Source organism: Mya arenaria, chromosome 11 (genome assembly GCF_026914265.1).
Source record: "Mya arenaria isolate MELC-2E11 chromosome 11, ASM2691426v1".
NCBI lineage: Eukaryota > Metazoa > Mollusca > Bivalvia > Myida > Myidae > Mya > Mya arenaria.
Window position 1 is genome coordinate 53,145,488 of NC_069132.1, and position 25,756 is coordinate 53,171,243.

The 25,756-nt window shown below is 37.4% G+C and overlaps 2 protein-coding genes across 2 annotated transcripts; both read left to right on the forward strand.

Annotated features, from left to right (window-relative positions):
- The first annotated feature begins 3,488 nt into the window (after nucleotides 1–3,488).
- On the forward strand, nucleotides 3,489–6,307 carry LOC128209702 (uncharacterized). The gene is made up of 2 exons (XM_052913868.1): nucleotides 3,489–3,619; nucleotides 4,051–6,307. The coding sequence occupies exons 1-2, from the start codon at nucleotides 3,617–3,619 to the stop codon at nucleotides 6,190–6,192; spliced, it is 2,145 nt and encodes a 714-aa protein (XP_052769828.1). The 5' UTR covers nucleotides 3,489–3,616; the 3' UTR covers nucleotides 6,193–6,307.
- A 14,179-nt stretch (nucleotides 6,308–20,486) lies between these two features.
- On the forward strand, nucleotides 20,487–22,505 carry LOC128208617 (uncharacterized). Its single transcript, XM_052912164.1, has 2 exons — nucleotides 20,487–21,382; nucleotides 21,935–22,505. The coding sequence occupies exons 1-2, from the start codon at nucleotides 20,487–20,489 to the stop codon at nucleotides 22,503–22,505; spliced, it is 1,467 nt and encodes a 488-aa protein (XP_052768124.1).
- Nucleotides 22,506–25,756: the final 3,251 nt, after the last annotated feature.

The following is a 25,756-nucleotide window of genomic DNA, read 5'->3' on the forward strand; positions in this document are numbered from 1 at the left end:
TCATAGTAAATGTTAAGACTACTGGGCTTCTCCCTGTACATTACATTACTGTCCCTGTAGTGCCTTTAAAAACTGTCATACTTAATGTTTAGACTACTGGGCCTCTCCCTGTACATTCTATAACTGTCCCAGTTATGCCTTTAAACAATGTCATAAGTAATTGCAAGACTACGGGGCTTCTCCCTGTACATTCCGTTACTGTCCCTATTGCGCCTTTAAACAATATCATCGTTAATGTTTAGACTACTAGGCTTCTTCCTGTTTATTCCATTACTATCCAGGTTGTGCCTTTTAACAATGTCATGGCTAAAGGTAAGACTACTAGGCTTCCCCATGTACATTACATTACTGTCCCTATTGCGCCTTTAAACAATGCCATAGTTAATGATTAGACTCAGGCTTCTGACTTTACATTCCATTACTGTCCCGGTTGTGCCTTTAAACAATGCCATAGTTATATGTAGACCTTAGGCTTCTCTCTGTACATTCCATTACTGTTCCGGTTGTGCCTTAAAACAATGTCATAGTAAATGTTTAGACTACTGGGCTTCTTCCTGTTTATTCCATTACTGTCCTGGTTGTACCTTTAAACAATGTCATAGTTAATGATTAGACTCAGGCTTCTGCCTGTATATTACCTTTCTGTCCCGGTTACGCCTTAAACCAAAATCATAATCAATGTTTAGACTTCGGAACTTCTCCCTGTACATAACATTAATGTCCCGGTTGTACCTTGAAACAATGTCATAGTTAATGATTAGAATCAGGCCTCTGCCTGTACATTACATTACTGTTCTGGTTGAGCCTTTTAACAATGTCATAGTTACTGTTTAGACTACTGGACTTCACCCTGTACATTCCATTACAGTCCTGGTTTTGCCTTTAAACCATGCCATAATGATTAGACTCAGCCGTCTGCCTGTACATTACATTACTGCCCGGTTGTACCTTTTAACAATGTCATAGTAAATGTTTAGACTACTGGACTTCAACCTGTACATTCCAATACTGTCCAAGTTGTGCCTTTAAACAATGTCATAGTAAATGTTAAGACTACTGGACTTCCCCCTGTACATTTCATTACTGTCCCGGTTGTGCCTTTAAACAATGTCATAGTTAATCTTTAGACCACTGGACTTCTCCCTGTACATTCCATTTCGGTCCAGGTTGTGCCTTTAAACAATGTCATAGTTAATGTTAAGACTACTGGGCTTCTCCCTGTACATTCCATTACTGCCCCGATTGTACCTTTAAACAATGTCATCGTTTGTGTTAAGACTACTAGGCTTCTGCCTCTACATTCCATTACTGTCCCGGTTGTGCCTTTTAACAATGTCATAGTTACTGTTTAGACAACTAGGCTTCCCCATGTACATTCCAATACTGTCCCAGTTGTGCCTTTAAACAATGTCATAGTAAATGTTTAGACTTCTCTCTGTACATTCCATTTCTGTCCCGGTTGTGCCTTTAAACACTGTCATAGTAAATGTTTAGACTACTGGACATCTCCCTGTACATTACATTACTGTCCAGGTTGTGCCTTTAAACAATGTCATAGTTAATGTTTAGACTTCGTGGCATTTGCCTGTACATGACATTACTGTCCCTGGTGCGCCTTTAAAAATGTTTTATTTAATGTTTTGACTACTAGGCTTCTCCCTGTACATTCTATTACTGTCCCAGTTGTTCCCCCTGTACACTCCATTACTGCCAATGTTTTGACTACGTGGCTTCTGCTTGTATATTCTATTACTGTCCCGGTTGTCCCTTTAAACAATGTCATAGTTAATTGTAAGACTACTTGGCTTCTCCCTGTGCATTCCATGACTGTCCAACCCCTGTACACCCCATAACTGCCCAAGTTGTGCCTTTAAACAATGTCATAGTAAATTTTTAGACTACCGGGCTTCTTCCTGTAAATTACATTACTGTCCCAGATGTGCCTTTAAACAATGTCATAGTTAATGTTTAGACTACTGGGCTTCCCCTGTACATTACATTACTGTCTCTGTTGTTTCTTTAAACAATGTCATAGTTAATGATTAGACTACGGGGCTTCTGTCTGTACAATACATTATTGTCCCATTTGTGCCTTTAAACAATGTCACAGTTAATGTTTAGACTACGGGACTTAACCTTGTACTTACATTACTGTCCCGGTTGTGCATTTAAGCAATGCCATAGTTAAAGTTAAGACTACTGGACTTCTCCACAAACATTCCATTACTGTACATGTTGTGCCTTTAAACAATGTCATTGTTAAAGTTAAGACAACTAGACTTCTCCTGTACATTACATTACTGTCAATTTTGTGCCTTTAAACAATGTCATAGTTAAAGTTTAGATTACTAGACATCTCCTGTACATTACATTACTGTCCCAGTTGTGCCTTTTAACTATGTCAGAGTTAAAGTTAAGACTACTAGACTTCCCCTTGAACATTACATTACTGTCCCAGATGTGCCTTTAAACAATGTCATAGTTAAAGTATAGACTACAGGACTTCTGTCTGTACATTACATTACTGTCCCTGCTGTGCCTTTAAACAATGTCATATTTAAAGTTAAGACTACTAGGCTTCCCCTGTACATTACATTACTGTCCCAGATGTGCCTTTAAACAATGTCATAGTTAAAGTTTAGACTACGGGACTTCTGCCTGTTCATTCCATTACTGTTCCTTTTGTGCCTTTAAACAATGTCATAGTTAATATTAAGGCTTCTAGACTTCTCCTGTACATTACATTACTGTCCCAGTTGTGCCTTTAAACAATGTCATAGTTAATGTTAAGGCTTCTAGACTTCTCCTGTACATTACATTACTATCCCTGTTGTGCCTTTAAACAATGTCATAGTTAATGTTAAGGCTTCTAGACTTCTCCTGTACATTACATTACTGTACAGGTTGTGCCTTTTAACAATGTCATAGTTTAAGATAAGACTACGGGACTTCCCCCTGAACATTACATAATTGTCCCTGTTGTGCCTTTAAACAATGTCATAGTTAATGTTAGGACTACTGAACTTCCCCCTGAACATTACATTAATGTCCCGGTTGTGCCTTTAAACAATGTCATAGTTAATGTTAAGACTACTGGACCTCACCCTGTACATTACATTACTATCCCTGTTGTGCCTTTTTACAATGTCATAGTTAAAGTTAAGACTACTGGACTTCACCCTGTACATTACATTACTGTCCCGGTTGTGCCTTTAAACAATATCATAGTTAAAAATAAGACTGCTGCACGTCCCACTGAACATTACATTACTGTCCTTGCTGTGCCTTTAAACAATGTCATAGTTAATGTTGAGACTGTTTTCACGTGGACAATTTTAATTAAAGCGGCACCACAGTTTAGCGGCTAGTGCAACCATAACACAACCATTAAACAATCGAATACAATCCGAAAGTAGGGAAAAAAAATGAAAGCGAAAGTGGAAATTAACAGGAATTTTCTACGAATTCTTAATATTACTTGTAGATACGTAAATTGTCACAAGATAATATAATTATCATTGTTCCTCTGTGAATGATGGAGAACCCGTCCGAGTTAAACAGGATCATGTTTCCACGCCTGTCGAGGGCATTTGGCGATATCGGCGTCTACAGTTAGATGGTAAGGAAAAGGTGGCAAACGTTCCTCATGAAAGAGAAAAGCGATAAGATCATGCTCATGTTGTATATCTATGAGGGACAAAACGTACACGTAAATTAAAAGAGAAAAAATGGAGTCAATTTTGCTATCTAAAAATGCATATTACACTACATGTTAGTGATTATGTTTAATCAACAAATGTTAAAATTATTCTGTATGAAACGATCTAAAGCTTTATCTAATATATTTAGGATGTACATTTAGGATGTACTGATATGGTCAAATAACGTCATCTAACAAATGAGAACCCGATAAAATAAGATAACAAGGTCAATTTAATGTTCTACATACACTTAAATCATCAACACTGTTAAGACAGCACGTACTTCCCGCATGTTTTATTATGTTTTATTGAGTTAAGTTGACTGGATGAGCTATTTATCGTTTAACAGAGAAATATGGAGGACCTGCCCGAGTTTTACCCGTCTATGTCCCTCCGCCTGTCAAGGGCGTTGAGCGACATAGGGGTCAACAGTTGGATGGTGAAGAGAAGAAGGAGAACTTTTCTAATGCTAGAGGTGGGACGGACAATCGGTGAAAAACAAGAAGGACGTGATGTTACCACTTTCCATTTCGGGAGTCAGTCAGAGGGAACAACAACGCCGGGACTAAACTCCGATGTTGACGAATTAGTTTGCTTTAACAAAATCAATATCATGGCCTCATGGTCTGAATGGAAGTTCGGGAGGATAAACTACCTGATGGTAAAGGAGGAGACGTGCTCTCCACAACATTATCTTCTACAAGAGATCAGACCAGACTCACCTGAACCTGCCATAAATCCAAGTAATATTTATAGTGTAGTTGACAGAAACGGTCGTGTATTACATGCCAACATAGAAACTAGAGATGTCATAAAAAAACTTTCAGAACAATTTAATTCACCTTACTACTCCAATGGCCCATCTCATAGTATTTCTGAAATGTTTGACTTTGTTCAAGCGTATCGGAGCAGGTCACTTCCACCAGAATGTCTCCAGTGGTTTGAACGGCCAAGGCCCAGTAACTGGCCGACACCAGAACTGTTCAGAGAAGTCAGGGAGTGTGGGTGTTTTCTTGTTCCTGATGGACACTTTAACAGCCTTGACAAAGATGTGGAATGGAGAATTACTCCTAGTCTTATTGAAAGGACACTGATGTTCAGCATGAAAACATTACAGCTTAAGTGTTATGTGGTCCTCAAGATTCTCAAATCTCACTTCATCAACCCCTGTTTGAATAATAAAGGAAAATTGACAAGCTTTCACTGCAAAACTGCTCTCTTTTTCGCCGCGGAAGGGATGCCGCCCGGAATGTGGGAGGAAGACCGCCTGATGGAATGCATTGTTTATTGTTTGAAAATGTTGCTTGGTTGGGCGAACACTGGAATGTGCCCTCACTACATTGTAGCAGGCGTGAATCTTTTCCATGGAAAATTTACCAATCCGCAGTTAAAAAATCTTACTGAGATCCTTTCAAATATCATTGAAAATCACTTATCAATACTCGCGTGCATACAGGCAGACGATTTAGGCAACCGGATTGTGATCACACATATCAGAACCGTTCGATACAGTGAAGGATGTCGTATATCAACAAACAATAGTACATGTAGGTGGATTAGTGTTTTCGCTCACTTTGCAATGAATAAGGATCTTCTGGAGATTCTATCTATGACGCCTGATTTGATGCCTGAACAAATGAGTACATTCCTCGGCCTATATTTTCAAACAGTGTGCACACTTTCATTTGGGTTGCCGTTTCCCCTAAGAGAAATATGCTTCCGCTATACTTCGAAACTAATTCTGAGCGTTTTGGCATCCACTGCTGCATCATGTTGCATATGGAATGGTTATAATGTTCCTAGAAATATACTGTCTCTGTTTGAAAGTTCCCTACATACTGACGTGGCCTCATCAAGACTAAAATTGGCTTCTTTTTTCTTCTGTCATAATGAGCTTGAGAGAGCAGCAGACGTGCTGAATGATGTTGAACGTAGATATGACGATAGCGTGCAAGCCGTATGTGGATGTGGTAGAATGGATCCTTTTGAAACAAAACATCACAAACCACTGTGCACTAATAGTGTTGTCGATAACGATGATGTTCTCTTAACAAATAATACCGCGTTATGTGTTCGCTACATGAGACAGGAAGTCTTCTGTGCACCACCGATATTGCGCTACGAGATGGTGAGGGGAATAGGCGTGGATATCAATCATAGAGATCGTAATGAACAAAAATGGATGAAGTGGGCCGTTGTGGACGCCCTGCCCTACCTCTACTATCTGCAGTACCTGACATTCCGCGGTCTTGGTCAACGAATAGGGCGACTACAAGCATTCATCAACTTAGGAAACTGCTTCCTTGACCACAGCTTTTATTCCCAGCTCTTCCATCGAACGACGTTTTACAACCTTTTGGGACACTGCCTGGAGATGGAGCGCAAACCAGAGAAGGCGTTACAACTGTACAGGGCATCTGTCGAAGAGAAGCCTAGGAACAACGCGGCACACTGGCATATATATAGACTGAATCATGGCTACGAGATTTAGATGTTACAATTTAGTGTAAATATATAGTGACTACACAGACATCGAATGATATCATCGTGCATAATTTCCTTACATTGTGATTGTTATAAAATAACAACAACTGCCTTTTCACTGATCTTTGTTGTCTGTATATTATTGATATACTGCCTTAAAAGGACACACCTTTATAATGAATATTTCAACAACAACGCTAAATAGGGTCTCTCAGATAGTGAAAATTTGAATGACTTTTCAGTTATGCTCCGGACGATAGTGCCCGGACTCACACACGCACGAATGTGCGCATGTGCCCACAAGCACATCCGCATTCACACATGCACACGCACGCGCACGCACACGCACGCGCGCACACACACACACACATACTCACACGCACGCACACGCACACGCACACGCACACACACACACATGCACGCACGCACGTACGCACGCACGCACTCACGCACGCACGCACGCACGTTCGCATGCACGCACGCACGTACACACGTACACACACACACACACACACACACACACACACACACACACACAACCCCACAGACTGACCATACACAAACATACCAACCCCACAGACTGACCATACACAAACATACCAGCCCCACAGACTGACTATACACAAACATACCATCCTCTGTGACTGACCTCACACGAACATACCAACCCCACTGACTGACCATACACAAACATACCAACCCCTGTGACTGACCATACACAAACATACCAACCCCTGTGACTGACCACACACAAACATACCAACCCCTGTGACTGACCATACACAAACATACCAAACCCTGTGACTGACCATACACAAACATACCAACCCCTGTGACTGACCTCACACAAACATACCAACCCCTGTGACTGACCTCACTCGAACATACCAACCCCTGTGACTGACCATACACAAACATACCAACCCCACTGACTGACCATACACAAACATACCAACCCCATAAACTGACCACACACAAACATACCATTCCCACTGACAGATCATACACAAACATACCAACCCCACTGACAGATCATACACATACATACCAACCCAACAGACTGGCCACACAAAAACATACCAACCCCACAGACTGACCATACACAAACATACCAACCCCACAGACTGACCATACACAAACATACCAACCCCACAGACTGACCACACACAAACATACCAACCCAACTGACTGACCATACACATACGCGTACAAACAGCACAGATAGACCACACACACTTACAAACACCACCAACAGACCACAAGCACGCACGCACACACACACACACACACACACACACACACACACGCACACTCGCACGCGCACGCGCACAAACACACACACACACACACAAACAAACACACAAATACACACACACACGCAAACGCACTCCCCCCACACATGTTGATGCGTGCGTATATCCCTTTCGCCTATCGGCGTTTTTTTAAGAAAATACGAATAATAAGATAATAAGGTTTGAACTTCTTCGTATGTGATATGCAGATTCCAGATACAAGTTTTCTTAGGATTGCAAGCGGATATCAAGTTGCCTATACTTTACTTTTCTGAGTGGATCGAAGGAGATAACTAGGAAAATAGTTTGCCAAATTTAGGAGATGCAAACGATTAACAATGTACAGACAAGTAATACTACAGGGACAAGGTCTGTGGCCAAGTAATTTTATAGGGCTAACGATTTTCAAGTTATAATCATTTTAAAGGCTTTTGCATGCACAAAGCTATACCAATAAAACGAAAGTTTTCACAAGATGAAACAGATTTGGTTTGGTTAGGGGGCGTTACCAGTGATGCACGCATCATTGAATGTGTCATAATGACTCGTAAATATAGGATACAGCCTAAGTTGGTGTTGAAGGGCGTTACCAGGGATACACGCATCATTGAATGTGTCATAATGACTCGTTAACATAGGATACAGCCTAAGTTTATGTTGAAGGGCGTTACCAGGGATGCACGCATCATTGAATATGTCAAAAGAAGTCTTGTAAATAGAAAACCGCATAAGTCGGTGTTTGGGGCGTTGGAAGTACTTCCCATATCATTGAATATGTCTTAAGAACTCTTCTAAATACAACATCACTTAAGTCGGTGTGAAGGGGGGGGGGGGGGGTCCAGCAGTGCTGCCCATATTGAATATATCTTAACAAATTTTGTAAATAGAATACCGTTTAAGTCAGTGTTAGGGTGCGTTGACAGTGTTACCCATATCATTGAACATATCTTAAGAACTCTTGTAAATACAATATCACTTACGTCGGTGTGAGGGTTGGGGGACAGCAGTGTTGCACATATCATTGAATATGTCTTAAGAACGCTTAAAATAGAATGCCCCATAAGTCGGTGTTAGGGGGCGTTTACAGTGTTGCCTACATCAGTGCATATGCCTCAATAGCACTTGCAAATAGAATATCGCTTAAATCGGTTTTATGGGGCGTTGAAAGTGTCGCCCATATCATTGAATATTTCATAAAAGCTTTCGTAAATAGAAATCCGCTTAAGTCGGTGTAAGTGGAGTTTACAGTGTTGCCCATATAAATTAATATGTCATAATGACTCTTGATATATAATACCGCTAAACTCGGTGATAGGGTACATTGACTGTGGTGTCCATATAATTTGATATGTCTTAATGACCCTTGAACATACAATACCGCTTAGGTCGGTGCGTGAAAACTTTGACAGTGTTTCCCATATCATTGTATAAGTCTTAAAACCTTTTGTATACAATACATCTTAAATCTCTGCTAGGGGGCGTTGACAGGGATGCGCCTTGCATTGACTATGTCTTAATGACTCTTGAACATAGAATACCGCTTTAGTCGGTGCTTGGGGCTTTGACAGTGTTGCCCATATCATTGAATATGTCTTAATCACTCCTGAAAATAGAATACCGCTTAAGCCATATCTTCTTTTCAGAATATTAGTTCTTATTTTTGTAAAACTTGCACTCAAATAAATGATAAAGGTGTCGAAAAGAACATATTCGTTTCATTTTCTTTCAGGTGAGCCACGGGGCAGAGTGTGTGTTGATATCCAAACAGTTCTTGAAGGACCATCTTACGAAGGATATAGCCAACAGACTTCGAACGAAGGTAGGCGTTTTCATGAAAGAATGTTTCTATACTTTATTTTATTTCATGTATTCTCACAACCAGCAATCTATATTGTTTAGGTCTAGATTAGTCTAGTTAAAACTTTTATTTCAACGACAGTGAAACAAGTTATTACATTATATTAACCACTCCGTTAACACTATGTTACTCGAGAATGTGGTCTTGAGCTGTAAGGAAATTGTAATGTAGATTGGGTAATATTTATTTAATTGACGTATTGTTCACAAACCAATGCCGATAATTTTATTCTGATATTTGATTAAATCGATGCTTTGGCCATAATGATCTCCCTGAAAAAGTAGATAGTAAATAGATCTCTGCAGCCGCTGGATTTCATTTATATACACTCTTTATTTAAATGTTTTTACTTCTACTTTTTTGATAGCTGTATTAAATTTCAATTATTCCAGCTGCATAGAGTTTTAGTTGAAAAAATAAATAAAGCATATTTACACAGCATCCATGGTCACGTGATTTGCATGGTGCAAGTGATTACTGTACTGTAAGGGAAGTAACCCTTCTAGGAGTTTGTCTTGGTAAACTGCATTTTCTTAATATCTTTTTCAGTTGTCTCCCTATCCCAGCTCGGGCCAACTCCGTAACGCAGTTGATGATCAGCTAAATTGGGAAAATTACAGAGAGAGGGTCATTACCGATGTCCTGAAATAACAGCACGGTGTGAAAATAGCAACCATGAGTCATAATTGCATTACTTATGCTTTAATAAATGCAAATTAGATGAACTCGCAAGTCAACTGAAAACGTTTTATAATTACTGACAAGTTCAAGGAAATGGGAAACATGACGTACGTTTCGATCTACTTATAATACCTTTTAAACGTCAACTCAGTACCCAATTCCATTCCTTTCGGAAAACAACTTTGTTTTACGTTTTGAATTTTGGTCCTGTATATCACTAGCTAGGATTTTCCGATTTTATTTTTTTTTTATTCCAAAAACAAAAAGTATAACTCCAGTCCAAAAATCGGATATTAGAAACGTTCTTCTGTATTGAAAAATATTTTCTTTATATTCTATTCTCAGAGAATATATATAGACAGTTCAAAGGGAATACTTATAATCAAAATAGGTTTCAGTAAAAAGAAATTAGTTTTTTGGCATGGTAAATTTTAGTTTGGAATTAAATGATTATTTTTGGGGCTTAAATTTGTTTTGATAATTTCTTTCTGAAAATCTTGTGCCAGTGCCGTTGTTGAAAACTTTTGAGCGGCGTAGACTATTCTTAAAGAGAGACATACAGTTGTTGGCAGTGTTTTTCTTATTATCATTATCTTTCAACCATTTGTTTTTGTCTAAAGCAGAACTCGCAAATAACTTGCAGGAATTGATAGATAATCGGAGCATATATGGCAATGCGAATTTGTGCATCATAACTATACAGCAAATTGTTGCGATGTTATCGCCCCTTTTTATTTTAATTTACTGTCAACTAAATTGTTCCAACCCATTACAAAAGAAAATAGTCAAAGGAAGTAATTGTGACTTAGAACTATTTTATATGGTAATGTTAACGTGTACACAGCACAAGAACTATAACTATTGGTCTCATTGTTGCGGATTTATCTCCCATTGTTCATGGATTTTTTTCATTCAGACATGCTCCGTGTAGGAAAGACATCAGATTTCGAAAGCGACGTTTCGAAAACACCATTTTTATGTTTCATCAATTTAAGGTGTTTATACATATTTTAAAGAGACTAAACACCAGATAATACCAATGGATAAAACGAAGATCGCCAACAACCTGCATAAAATTGATATCGTTGTACACAACGCATTGAATATAACTTACTTATGTATCACATCGCTTACGACACATGTATCTTTCGAAGTTTTTGCGTATTTTTCTAATTCGAAATTTACTGGGTTTGTCTACCACGTTAATCCCAGTAAATTTAATAATAGCGTCGGAATATGTATCGGTACTAATCATGCTAAATATACACACCATAAACAGGGAAACCGTTATTCGCTATTTTTAAACGCTTAAACTCAGCTGAAACAGCGACAAAATATTATTTTTGCCATGTGAAATGATTTATTATAAGCTTCATACTTGCTCGTATTGATATTTCTAGGCTTGTGTTAAGGACATACTGTATTTGCCGATTTTTGGACCATATGGTGTCTAGTCCCTTTAATATCCCATCAGGATACAGCTTAATAAAACTGAAAAAAGTGTTTAGCATAATTATGCGTACTTGCAATGTCATTCGGAACTTCTCGGCCATTTTCCATAGAAAAAAACCTCGGTTGTGTCGGTACATAAATAAAGTACATTTAGTTCGTAAGATTTTGAAAAATAGTATTTAATTATTGTAGTATTTTAACATATATGTTGTATATTTCAGTTTAAATTGATTGCCAATAAAATAAGTTATTGCATTAACGATATAAAATCCCAAGAGTAAAGAATTTAGTTTAACTCATAAATTGGAATTACTACGCGATCTACTTGCAGCGCAGTTAAATGAAAAGGTTTCTGACACTGTAAGTCGTATACATTTGAGGTTAATTTCGCTGGAAAAAAGCCGAGGTGTTCCGAATGCTTGCAAAGCATGTTGATATAACTTGATATGACTGTCTACTGAAATATAAAGTTTTGCTCCACAGTTTAAGCCATATCGTATCATTTTTAAGTTAGGTTTGATTGATGAGTTGCGGTGAGTTGAGTTGGAATGAATAGATTAAGTCTGTTCAGTTTCTTCACATCGAAGACTGCTTGTTCGGTTAAAGAAATGGTTAACTGTGTTAATATGTATTATAAAATCCCTACATGTATTTAATAAGGTAATAAATTATTGGTCTTTTCAATGCTGGTCATAATATGTAGCTTTGTCCATTTTTATATTTATATCCAAATTTGTCTGAAATAAAGATTGTATTATAAACGTGTTTTGTATATTCTTTACAATGGTTTGGAACAACTTGTATGCGAAACTACAGCCTCTATTTGAAAAAATTGCGTAAAATAATTGCGTCCTCAATTTCTTCTTTGGGACAGTAATGTTTTATGAAAAAACAATTCGGCGCCAGGTAAATGTGTATGGAATAGTCATTATTAATGAAACCTATATTTATAATTTATATAGGAATCATGATGATTTAATGACTAATCGGATGGATATTTATGTATGAACTTAAAGGACGTGCATTGCCTAAATGATACCGATTCTATTTCTTTAGTTCTGTCGATATGTTCCGCAAATACAAACTTCAAAGAAAAATTCTTACCACATGCTTAATTTAAAGCAAAAACATTTATATTCTTACAGTTGCTTTTAAAAATAGATTCTGTGCACTTGTAAACTACAGTCAGAAGTGATTTCGAGTAGATTTACTTGAAGATTTTGCTCAATATTCAATTTAATATAGTTCTAGATAAAAACACAAAATGAGTCGAATGATTAAATCATGTTATTATCCTCCAGGAAGACAGAACTCTAAGGTTATTATTGTATATTCCAAAGGATCGAAATTCTTCATGTTGTTTTCGAATTCATGTTGTTGTTTTTTACAGTAGCTGAGCATGAGTGACGCAACGCCATTGGTCCAGGACTAGTCACGTGGTGACCCCATTTTTTCATATTAGGTCACTAATCTTTATATCGATCCAAAATGGCGACTATTTTCCGATTCCGATGAATAAATGAAAAATTCCCAATACAATTGAACAATGTAAAGATGTCGTCGATGTAAAATATACGTTACAGGGTAAGTAGGCGGCGAGATATGGGATATAAGGGCGTCGGAATCCATATTCGGGTTCGAGATTCGCTCTAACGCGATATGTTTTACTTTACATTGAATAACCCATATCGGTCACCTACTTACCCTGTAACTTATCATTTCGGATTGCCGAAGTAATGATGCTTTAGATTAAAGACACAAATAACAATACATTTCAAATCGTGGAATTTCATTTTAAGAAAGAATCAAGGTTCTAAGAACCATTCCTCACTAAACAAGTCCCTATGCACTTATGAAATGGAGAAAAACACTGCGCGATATAGTATTGTTGTTATGTCTTGGTGGAGAGGGCTCAATTTTCAGAAAATAGGCTTCTTCCTAAGACATATTTGGTATCTTTCTTACCATATCTGCAAGCAATCGATTTTATTATCTAAGTGTTGTCTCTCAAGTGAGGTCGGACTGACACCATTTCACACCTTAGTAGGAAGGAAGGGACACATTTATGTCTCAAAACTCGGAGGATATTAGTTATTGCTCGGTTACTTTAAGCGCAACGTAGCACGAAGCGCTCTTGATGAACTACTCTTAGTGTTTTTGGTTTCGGTACGTCCCTGTTTAACACATGTCTAAAAACAAAACTGTCATTTTAAGTAATTATATAGGTTAAATTGGTTTTCGTAAGTGTGTTTGGCATGGTATTGATGCATTATGTGTATGGAAAACCAATAAAAATATAGATAATCCACGCCTTCACTATTCAATTATCGCAAAGCCTAAGTTTTTGACAAAGGTTTTGGCATGAAACGTTGTCTCATCTAATGTTGTTCAGTTCATAATAGACCCAATAAGGTAATAGATCCATTATTGGTAATTGAATTGTTGATTCGTTTAACCGGACTTACACGTGTTGTCCGCAAGCATTTATGTCAAATTTTTATATGAAATCTGTTGGTCCCCTAATTTGGCCTGAACTCGAAGCCATAGCCGTAGATAGTTGCCACTACTTCTTTCTATGCATTTCTGTTGAGGGATTTAGGTCCACCATTGCCTTCTAGCTACACATTAACCCGGCAACCAGGGGTGTACCTATGTATATTCTAGTACGCCCGGGCGTGCAAATCGAATTTAGTTTTATCTTAATAAAAAGTGGTATACGTAGCATAAGTAACGCCTGGGTAATGCCCCTTTAACTTAAATATAATAGTTTTATGACTTTCGCCTACAATAGATTTTTTAATTTTAGCATAACATTGTGTAGTTTTGAGTATTTTATGTATAATTTCTCTTGCCTATGATCATTAAGTATTACTTGGGCACTTTTAAGTGGCGCGGCAACACAGTTGAGCCGCTAGTACTACAAAAAGACACTTATTAAATAATCGAACACAAACCGAAATTACACAAACAATCTCTCTATCAGTATGCGTATAATGTATAAACGAAACATTGTTGTATTATCATGATTGATGTTGTATTTTATTTGCATCGCATGTAGACAAATACAAGATAGTCACCATTATTTTCAACAAATCAGTCATATACATACACCGATTTCATAAGAGAATTTGAAAGCGAAAATGGGATATAACAAAAAATTTCTACGAATTCTACTTGTACATACGTAACTTGTCAAATGATATTATAATAATCATTGTTTCTCTGTGAAAGATGGAGAACCAGCCCGAGTACCGGACCATGACTCCACGCCTGTCGAGGGCGTTGGGCGACATCGGAGTCATCAATTAAATTGCGATGAGAAGAATGCGAACTTTCCCCATGCAAGACAAAAGCGATTAGATGTATATATATATGTTGTATATCTATGAAGGACAAAATGTAAACGAAAATTAAAAGAGCAAAAAAGGAGTCACTATTTTGCTGTCTAAAATGCATGTACTGCATTGTTATATGATCATAATTGATTTTGTATTTTATTTGCATCTCATTCAGACAAGAACAGTATAAACATAATTATTGTAAAATTATCAATCATATATACACACTTATTTCATTAAGCAATTTGAAAGCGAAAGTGGAACTTAAATGGAACTCCTACGAATTGTTAATACTACTCTTGAATACCTGCACATAATTTGTCACATAAATTATGATAACCATTGTTTCTCTGTAAAATATTGAGAACCCACCCGAGTTTAACCGAACCATGTCTCACAGCCTGTCGAGGGCGCTAGGCGACATCGGGCTCAACAGATGGATGGTGAGGGACGAAGGAAATTTTTTCCTCATGTTAGAGAAAAGTGATACGATCATATCAATGTTGTATCCCAGCAAGCAAGGCTAAATGGGTCCCATATGGGCTGAATCTGGTCAAAAAGCGCATATGGGACCCATATAGGACCCATATGGTTGAAATTGAAATTGCCCAGATGGGACCTATATAGCTGCTCAACTATATTAATTGGATACAGAAAGGGAAACGAAGAGCATTGTTATATGAACATATGTTTACATCGATACTTTGTGAAAAAAGTTCATTATTTCATGCATTGGCTTCATATCTTTTGCCATGATATGCCCCAGATAGGTCCCATATGGGTCCCATATACTCGGGATTATCATTATAGTAGGGCAGTGTTAGATGGTCAGGCACGATGTTGTGGCGATGATACATAAATACACAAGGAACAGATATTTTTACGTAACTTCATTTTTTTTATAACTTTTTAAGTATAAACGTTTTGCAATTGAGTTTTTAGCAGCAATTTAGTTACAAATAAAAAAAAAGTGGAAATTTGTCACGTGATTTTTTATCGAGGCGCGAGTGATAAACGTGTTTGAGTGAAAAAAACAACAACAATCTTTAAAGAAAAGGTTAAGGTTCTCTTTTAACTTTTAAAGCAAGTTGTGTTTATATTTATAGTATTTTGACTTTAAACAAGTGAATTACTGGTGACTTTCATGTAGAAGTATTGTTTATGCTACGATTTTGTAACTTGTCATATAATTTCGCGATCATATCGATATAAATTAAGTAAAGGCATTCGGGATGGCAGATGGCATAACAAAACAACACTAAAAAAAACAACGAAAAATTAATGGTTCATGGGGAACCTATTAACATATAGACCTCCAAAGAGACTTTAACATATTTTTTCTCTTGAATGGATTCTGACACTCATGACTATTTTATCCAATTTAAAAGTGCACCAAGGAGGCTGTACGAGGATGTAAGCAAGGGTGAACAGCCTGCCACTGCTGCTAATGGTGATGATGAGGATGTTTGCAAGACCAACACTCCCCAACATTCCAGCTACCAGTTCATTATTCGAAGCTCGGCAAAGTAGAATCCAAGAAGGTAAATAGGAAATTTTAATGGAATGTAAAATTATTTTCATAATTGAACCTTGCATCTTATTATTATTATAACATTAACAAACAGCAAATCACATTATTGGTTTAATAGTTCACTGTAGTTCACTTGAACTGTCTGGTTTCAATTTTTATTTTTGACATAATATTATTTGTTCCAGGTCGGGACACCTGGATCTTTGTGCTGTTGGAAAACCAGCAGGAGCAATTGGGACAGCATGCGCGGCTCCTGTGGCTCATCCTGGCGAGAGGTTCAGCACAAGATGCAGTTCCAAATGAGTTGCCAGAGGGGATATCTTTCCCCCTCTAAACTGTGGAGGATTTGACAGCCTTCGAAGAGCGAATGTCACAAGAGAATGCTGCAACATCCGTTGTAAGTTTCCCAAACATAGTTGACTGTTTTTTTATTAGTTGTCTTTAAATTTAAAAATGCATAATTTGTGCTTTAAAGTTGCATTTTGAAGTGACTTTAAACATTAAGATTTGTTTTTGAAACGTGATCTGATCAATATATTAAAGGACACACAGACCGAGCCAGTACTAGGGTGCGCTGACAGTGCTTCAAATTTTAATATTTAATTGTACCACATTAAGTGTGATACTATGGTTCTGTTTGAAAGTTTTTACTGTTTTGCATTTATATGTGGATTTACAGGCATTTTCATGCACAACTTTTTGTTCAAGGTAAAATACTTGGCAGAATATGGTGGGAGTCAGTGACACAGTAGACACGGTTTCTTCGATAATGAAGACAGTGTTGACAACAAATCTTGCCAGCCAATACAACCTAACGGGAACCAAACTTGATTAACATCTTTTTCAGTACGTGGTTTTGTCGTTGTATATATTAAGGTCTGCTAAATGAAACTACCTATGCAATGAATATATATCAATGGATTTAAAAAAAAATAATGGAGTATTAGTATTAAAAAATGACAAACTTTTTAAGATACCTATCGTCACCTTAGTGCAAGAACTCAATATCTGTGTCTATTTCTATATGCAGTTATTCAGTTATTGCACAAAGGTGACGCTATGTAAATTTATCTGCCTAGCTAAAATTACCATATATAGTTGACAATAAAATGCTGCTTATTTATTACTAAACATTTGATAATCACTTTGATGAAATAGCTGTCTCGGATATTCATCTATCCACTAACACCATTTACAGGCTGTCTACAATTGAACCCAGCAATACGCTCTTGTAACCGCAATGAAATGGAGGGGGCCATCCAGAAGTTGCTTTTCGAGTCTCAAGATCGTGAGGTTGACCGCAAAGACCAAGCAAGGGTCATCCGATGCTTCCTGAGTAGAATGTTGACTTATTTACTTACCAAAAAAAATCAGATTTACGACTCAAAACTTAACCAACAAAAATTGTCAGAATATTTATCACCGATTTTCAAATTGATTATATACAATATGTATGCATCGATTATTTTATCATTCACATCAATGTCGTGTGACATGTTATGTAGTTTGTATGCAAAATGTATCACAATAATGTAATAATGAGATATCTCCAACTTTTGCCCTAAATTTTCATATCGTGAAGGGTTGCAAGAAGAGCATTTCTTATCTATATTTATAGGCAAATCCATGTTGCTTTTACTTTTTTGTATAAACATAAGACAAACTGTCCATGACAAATAGGAGACCCATCAACAAGACAAATATGTTTAGTTCACATTTGGATGATTTTTCTAAAGAAGGTAGGTTATCTAAGACTATATATTTTATGAACATTTTTAATCAAATTCCAAACAAAAAGTGACGATGTCAGATTTCATTTACTAACACGTATACACAAGTTAACACAATAATGTTCCCAAATTACAGTGTCAATAATGTCATATTTTACTTCGATAATTTTTCCCCTGATGATCAATGTAAGCGAAACCTGTTGGCATTGAATAATTATCGTTATATCTCGGAATGATGTCGGTTTTTGTTTCATTATAATTTTCTTATCCTGGGTACACCATTTCAAACTTTGATACACTCACTATAAACTTATTTAAGATGAAGTAAGAAATTTGGCTGAATGAAATGGTATTACGCTAAGAACTTTTGAGAAATTACTAATTATATCAACACCATTTATTTCCCTGGCCACAACAGTGATCACTGATTTGTACATGTTTTTTTTAACCTATGGAGTGAGTGTGTATATATTAATTAATCCATCTTGATAGACAACAATGAAACGGATCTAAATGATATCAATTTATTATGTAAATATTTGTTATATGCTGTTGCTCTACTTTTGTTTCATACAGTTTGTACTGTATTTTGTAATGTAACTCTTCATACATGGAGGAAATAAGGATATATATGTTTTAACATTCAGTCATGTCAGTTCACTAATCAGTTTTACAAGGTGCATTAATTGTGTGAGTCAATAGTTCTGGTTTGTGTTTAATTTTTCTCCCTTTAAATTCTTTTTTATTTTACATTTATGATTTTTGTGATTGAACCCAATGTGCCAATTAACTTGAAACTGTTATTTCATTTCTGGTTTGAAACACTGCTTTATGTCTAAAGAATATTGTTATACTTGAATGTGTAGATGCACCCCATGCTCTGTATATTAGAATTGTGCGTCTTTCGATTTGTGTATTTTTTTAAACACATTTGTTAAAGTATTCGGAGCTCCTCGGCCATTTTTATCGAAAACAACATCGGATGTATGCGGGTACATCAGTTAAAGTAGTTTGTAAATATTTTAATTATATCATTAATTAAATGTAGGGTTTTAGAATTGTATTATTGATTTAAGTTTAAATTGATTGCCAGTGAAGAGTATTATTGCAAACATAATTAAGATTCCCAAGAGTAAAGTCATAAAGTTTAACTGCCGAATAAAATTACTACGCGATCTACTTGCAGCGGACTTAAACTAACGCTTTTTGAGTATGTAAACCGTCCAAATACATCCGAGGTCGTTTTCGATAAAAATGAACGAGGAGCTGCCAATGTCGTTAAAGCCTTTAAAATGTGTTTTTTTACATGTAATTTTTGACACGCTTTTTCAGTTTGACAGCTTTAGGTGACAGATACAATCAATAAAACAAAGTTTACACTTATTTTTAAGTTATTAATCAAATTCCCATATAAATGTACTAGATCTTTTTAGCTTGGTATTGTCAAAACAAACTGAAAATTTTTGTCAAAATTTCAGTCACATTTTTCTTGTATGTCACTTTTATACTGCCAGTATTAGGCAAAATCTTAACATCGTCTGTATTTAATTTTTGTAGTCTTTTTTAGTGTGTACATCTTGTTTTACATTTCTGATGTTTTCGTGTTAATAAACTTAATAAGATTATTGCTATTTTTGTTGTGTAATGAAATATTATGTTGACATTATGTCATTTGGACTTCTCATTATAGCTGTTGGTCTAGATAAGTTTATAACCAATGAAAGGATAGTAATGCAATAGGTGAACACTCCAGATCAAATATTTTAGGTAATTGGAATCAATATATGATAAAATGTAATAACAAAGTAACAGTTTACCCCAAACTTATTGCTTAGGTAGGGCCCATATACAGCCCACATATACCATGTGGGACCCATATGGGTCCCATATCAAGCCCTGTTCCAAAACCCATGTGGGGCCCACATGGGTCCCACATTCAACCCATATGGGCTTGCCCATATGGGACCCACATGGAGCCCTGTTGCAAAACCGATGTGGGGCCAGGATGGTAACCCATGTGGGACCCATATGGGTCCCATATGTTTTGCTGGCTGGGATATTAATAGTGAATCAAATGTTCATGTTTATTAAAAAGGAAATTTATATTCGCTATGTTGCTATATTAAACTGCATATCATACTAAATGATTATGTTTAAACGAAATATCTTCTTAAGATAACGACCTAAAGCTTTATCTTTATACATATATATAGGATGTACTGATGTTGTAAAATTGCGTCTCTCAACAATAAACAACCCGATAAGAAAGATAATGAAGTTGAACTATATGTTCTACAAACATTTTAATCATAAACAAAATAGGAACATCACGTAATTCACGCATGTTTTTTTTTTATTTTCTTGAAGAATTTAGTTAATTTGATGAACTTTCAAGAGTTCACTCTTTTCTGAGAGAAATATGGAGGACCCGCCCGAGTTTTACCGAATCATGTCTCTCCGCCTGTCGAGGGCGTTGGGCGAAATCGGCGTCAACAGTTGGATGGTGAGGAAAAGAAGGAGAACTTTTCTAATGCTAGAGGCGGAAGGGACGATAAGTGGTAATCTACAAGGATTCAATTCTACCAAATTCTTTTTCGGAAGCCAGTCAGAGGGAACAACAACGCCGGGCCTTAACTCCGATGTTGACATATTAAACTGCGAACACGACATCAATATTATGACCGCATTGTCTGAATGGACGGCAGGGATGGAAAACTATCTGATGATAAAGGAGGAGAAGTGCTCTCCACAACATTATCTTCTACAAGAGATCAGGCAAGACTCACCTGAACCTGCCGTAAATCCAAGTAATATGTTTAGTGTAGTTGACATAAATGGTCGTGTATTACATGCCAACACAGAAGCTAGATTTATCATGAAACTAATTTCGGAAGGAACTAATTTGCCTTATTACTCCAGTGGTCCATCTCATAGTGTTAATAAAATGTTTGACATGGTTAAAGCGTATCGGAGGAGATCACTCCCACCAGAATGTCTCGAGTGGTTTGAACGGCCAAGGCCCGGTCACTGGCCGCCACCAGGATTGTTCAGAGAAGTCAGGGAGTGTGGGTGTTTTCTTGTTCCTGATGGACACTTTGACAGCCTTGACAAAGATGTGGAATGGAGAATTTCACCTAGTCTAATTGAAAGGACACTGATGTTCAGCATGAAAACATTACAGCTTAAGTGTTATGTGGTCCTAAAGATTCTCAAATCTCACTTCATCAACCCCTGTTTAAATAATATCGGAAAATTGACAAGCTTTCACTGCAAAACTGCACTCTTTTTTGCCGCGGAAGGGATGCCGCCCGGAATGTGGAAGGAAGACCGCCTGATGGAATGCATTGTTTATTGTTTGAAAATGTTGCTTGGTTGGGCGAACACTGGTATGTGCCCTCACTACATTGTAGCAGGTGTGAATCTTTTCCATGGAAAATTTACCAATCCGCAGTTAAAAAATCTTTCTAAGATCCTTTCAAATATCATTGAAAATCACATAGCAATACTTGCGCACATACAAGCCGACGAATTAGGTAATAGGATTGTGATCACACATATCAGAACCGTTCGATACAGTGAAGGATGTCTTATATCAACAAACAATAGTTTATGTAGGTGGCTTAGTGTCTTCGCTCACATTACAATAAATAAGGATCTACTGGATATTCTGTCTTTGACGTCTAATTTGACGCTTGAACAAATGAGTACATTCTTCGGTCTATATTTCCAAACAGTGCGCACACATTTATATGGGTTGCCGTTTCCTTTTAGAGAAATATGCTTTCGCTATACATCGAAACTAATTCTGAGTGTTTGGGCATCCACTGCTGCATCATGTTGCATATGGAATGGTTATAATGTTCCTAGAAATATACTGTCTCTGTTTGAAAGTTCCTTACATAGTGATGTGGCCTCATCAAGACTCAAGTTGGTTTCTTTTTTCTTCTGTCATAATGAGCTTGAAAGAGCAGCTGACGTGCTGAATGATGTTGAACGTAGATATGACGATAGCGTGCAAGCTGTTTGTGGATGTGGAAACATGGATCCTTTTAAAACAGAACATCACAAACCACTGTGCACTACCAGTGTTCTTGATAACGATGATGTCCTCTTAACAAACAAAACCGCATTATGTGTTCGCTACTTGGGACATGAAGCCTCCTGTGCTCCACCGATATTGCGCTACGAGATGGTGAGGGGAATTGGCGAGGATATCAATCATAGAAATCTCAATGAACAAAAATGGATGAAGTGGGCCGTTGTGGACGCCCTGCCCTACCTCTACTATCTGCAGTACCTGACATTCCGCGGTCTTGGTCAACGAGTAGGGCGACTACAAGCAATCATCAACTTAGGAAACTGCATTCTTGACAACAGCTCTTATTCCCAGATCTACCATGAGGCGACGTTTGGCAACCTTTTGGGGGCACTGCTTTGAGTTGGAGGGCCGACCAGAGGATGCGTTAGAAGTGTACAGGACATACGTCAACTCGATACCTAGGAACAACGCGGCACACTGGCATATTTATAGACTGAATCATGGCTACGAGGTTTAAATGTAAGTGTATATAATACATTGTACATTGTGATTGCTATAAAAAATCCACTGCATATTTAAATGAATATTTATTATACGCTAAATAGAATTTGTCAGATATTGAAAAAGACTTTTTACGTAATGCTCCGGACAAAATTGCACACGCACGTTCACAAGCACATTTACATTGTTACCAATATCATTGAATATGGCTTAAGAACTCTTGTAAAAAGAATACCGCTTAAGTCGGTGTTAGGGGGCATAGACAGTGGCACACGCATCACTGAATGAGTCATAATGACTCGTAACATATAAACCCGATTGAATCGGTGCTAGGGGCGTAGACAGTGCTGTATATATATATATATATATATATATATATATATATATATATATATATATATATATATATATATATATATATATATATATATATATATATATATATATACTTAGATTTGTCTGTTGCACTCTTGAACTTAAGATACAGCTGCTAGGAGGGTTGCCCATATTATTGAATATGTCTCATTGACTATTGAACATAAGATACAGCTTAACTCGCTGCTAGGAGGGTTGTCGTGTCGCCCAATTTATTGAATATGTCTCATTGACTATTTGACATAAGATACAGCTTACCTCGGTGCTAGGGGTATTGACGAGTTGCCCATATTATTGAAAATGTCTCATTGACTATTGGACATAAGATACAGCTTAACTCGCTGCTAGGAGGTTTGACGTGTTGCTCATATTATTGAAAATGTCTCATTGACTATTGGACATAAGATACAGCTTAACTCGCTGCTAGGAGGGTTGACGTGTTGCCTATATTATTGAATATGTCTCATTGTCTCTTGGACATAAGATACAGCTTACCTCGGTGTTAGGGGCGTTGACCTGTTGCCCATATTATTGAATATGTCTCATTGACTTTTGAACATAAGATACAACTAAACTCGCTGCTAGGAGGGTTGACACAGCTTAACTCGCTGCTAGGAGGGTTGAAGTGTTGCCCAATTTATTGAATATATCTCATGACCCTTGAACATAAGATACAGGTTAACTCACTGCAAGGAGGGTTGACGAGTTGCCCATATTATTGAATATGTATCATTGACTCTTTAACATAAGATACAGCTTAACTCGCTGCTAGAAGGGTTGACGTGTTGCCCATATTATTAAATATGTCTCATTGATTCTTGAACATAAGATACAGCTTAACTCGCTGCTAGGAGGGTTGACGTGTTGCCCATACTATTGAATATGTCTCAATGACTCTTGAACATAAGATGTAGCTTAACTTGTTGCTGGGGGGAGGGGGGCGGGAGTTTACGAGTTGCCCATATCATTGAATATTTCTCATTGACTCTTGAATATAAGATACAGCTTACCTCGCTGCTAGGGGGATTGACGTGTTGCCCATATTGTTGAATATTTCTTATTGTCTCTTGAACATAAGATACAGCTTACCTTGGTACTAGAGGCATTGACAAGTTGCCCATATTATTGAATATTTCTCATTGTCTCTTGAACATAAGAAACAGCTTACCTCAGTGCTAGGGGGGTTGACGAGTTGCCCTTATTGTTGAATATTTCTCATTGACTCTTGAACATAAGATACAGCTTACCTCGGTGGTAGGAGGGTTGACGTGATGCCCATATTGTTGAATATTTCTCATTGTCTCTTGAACATAAGATACAGCTTACCTTGGTGCTAGAGGCGTTGACAAGTTGCCCATATTATTGAATATTTCTCATTGTCTCTTGAACATAAGAAACAGCTTACCTCGGTGCTAGGGTGGTTGACGAGTTGCCCTTATTGTTGAATATTTCTCATTGACTCTTGAACATAAGAAACAGCTTACCTCGCTGCTAGGGGGGTTGACGTGTTGCCCATATTGTTGAATATTTCTCATTGTCTCTTGAACATAAGATACAGCTTACCTTGGTGCTAGAGGCGTTGACAAGTTGCCCTTATTGTTGAATATGTCTCATGACCCTTGAACATAAGATACAGCTTACCTCGCTGCTAGGAGGGTTGACGTGATGCCCATATTATTGAATATTTCTTATTGTCTCTTGAACATAAGATACATGGTACCTCGGTGGTAGGTGGGGTGACGAGTTGCCCATATTATTGAATATGTGTCATTGACTCCTGAACATAAGATACATGGTACCTCTGTGCTCGGTGCTAGGGGTGTTGACGATGACGTTGATATCCAAACAGTTCTTAAAGGTTTCTAAAACTGTGAGTTCATGTCCTTTCACAACCAGCACTCTCAATATATAGTTTAGGCCTAGATTAGGTTAGTTAAAACGTATTTTATTCAACAAATGTGAAACCAGTTATTACAATATTATTTTAATCACTCCGTTGGCACTATGTTACTCGAGAATGTGATATTGTGTGGGAGATTATAGATGAAGCTTGGGTAACATTGAATTTAAACGACTGATATTTCACATACTGAGGTCGTTATTTTTGTTTTGATATTAGATTTAATCACTGCTTGGTCCAATTATGATCTCCCCTGACATGCGGAATAGATCTCTGCAACCGTTTGATGTTAGTAATATAAACTATTTTTACAATTCTGTTTTCGCTCCCATTCATAGGAGATTGACATACTAGTTTTTACTGGTTTGATAATATGAAAATTAGCAAAGCCCGGGCTCCTTGTGGATTGAGAGTGTACTGTTTATAAAAACCACTCTGAAGGTAATGCTGGCCACGGTGTCCTCGCAAGTTGCAAATGGTGGTAGCGGTGGAAAAAATGACAATTGTCGGGCCGGAGTTGCCTTACCTATAAGTGTCCCAGGCCAAGACTCGGGACGAGTCTTCTCGGAGGGGAAAGTAATGTTACGGTCCGCTGTAGGCGGATGTCCGTTCATCGTATAACTTTCCATCATAGACGAAAGAACGTTCATAACGGTAACATGCAAATTAACCCGGGCTAAGTGTGGATTGAGAATTTACTGTTTATAAAGACCAGTGACCTTTCAAAGTCGTGCATGCTTTTCTCTGAAGGGATCTGCTGGGCTTGTTGTCCTCGCACGCCACATTTGTACTAAATTTAAATGATTCTAGGTGCATTAAGGTTAGAAATTGATGTTCATAAGTAGGACTAAATTGGGCCTGTCCCTGTAGTTTC

Bases quoted from the DNA above. Each gene is read 5' to 3' on its own strand.
- LOC128208617 (XM_052912164.1), top strand. From the start codon at position 20,487: ATGGAGGACCCGCCCGAGTTTTACCGAATCATGTCTCTCCGCCTGTCG. The intron at 21,383-21,934 runs GTGGAAGGAAGA...TAATGTTCCTAG, and splicing joins GAAGGGATGCCGCCCGGAAT to AAATATACTGTCTCTGTTTG.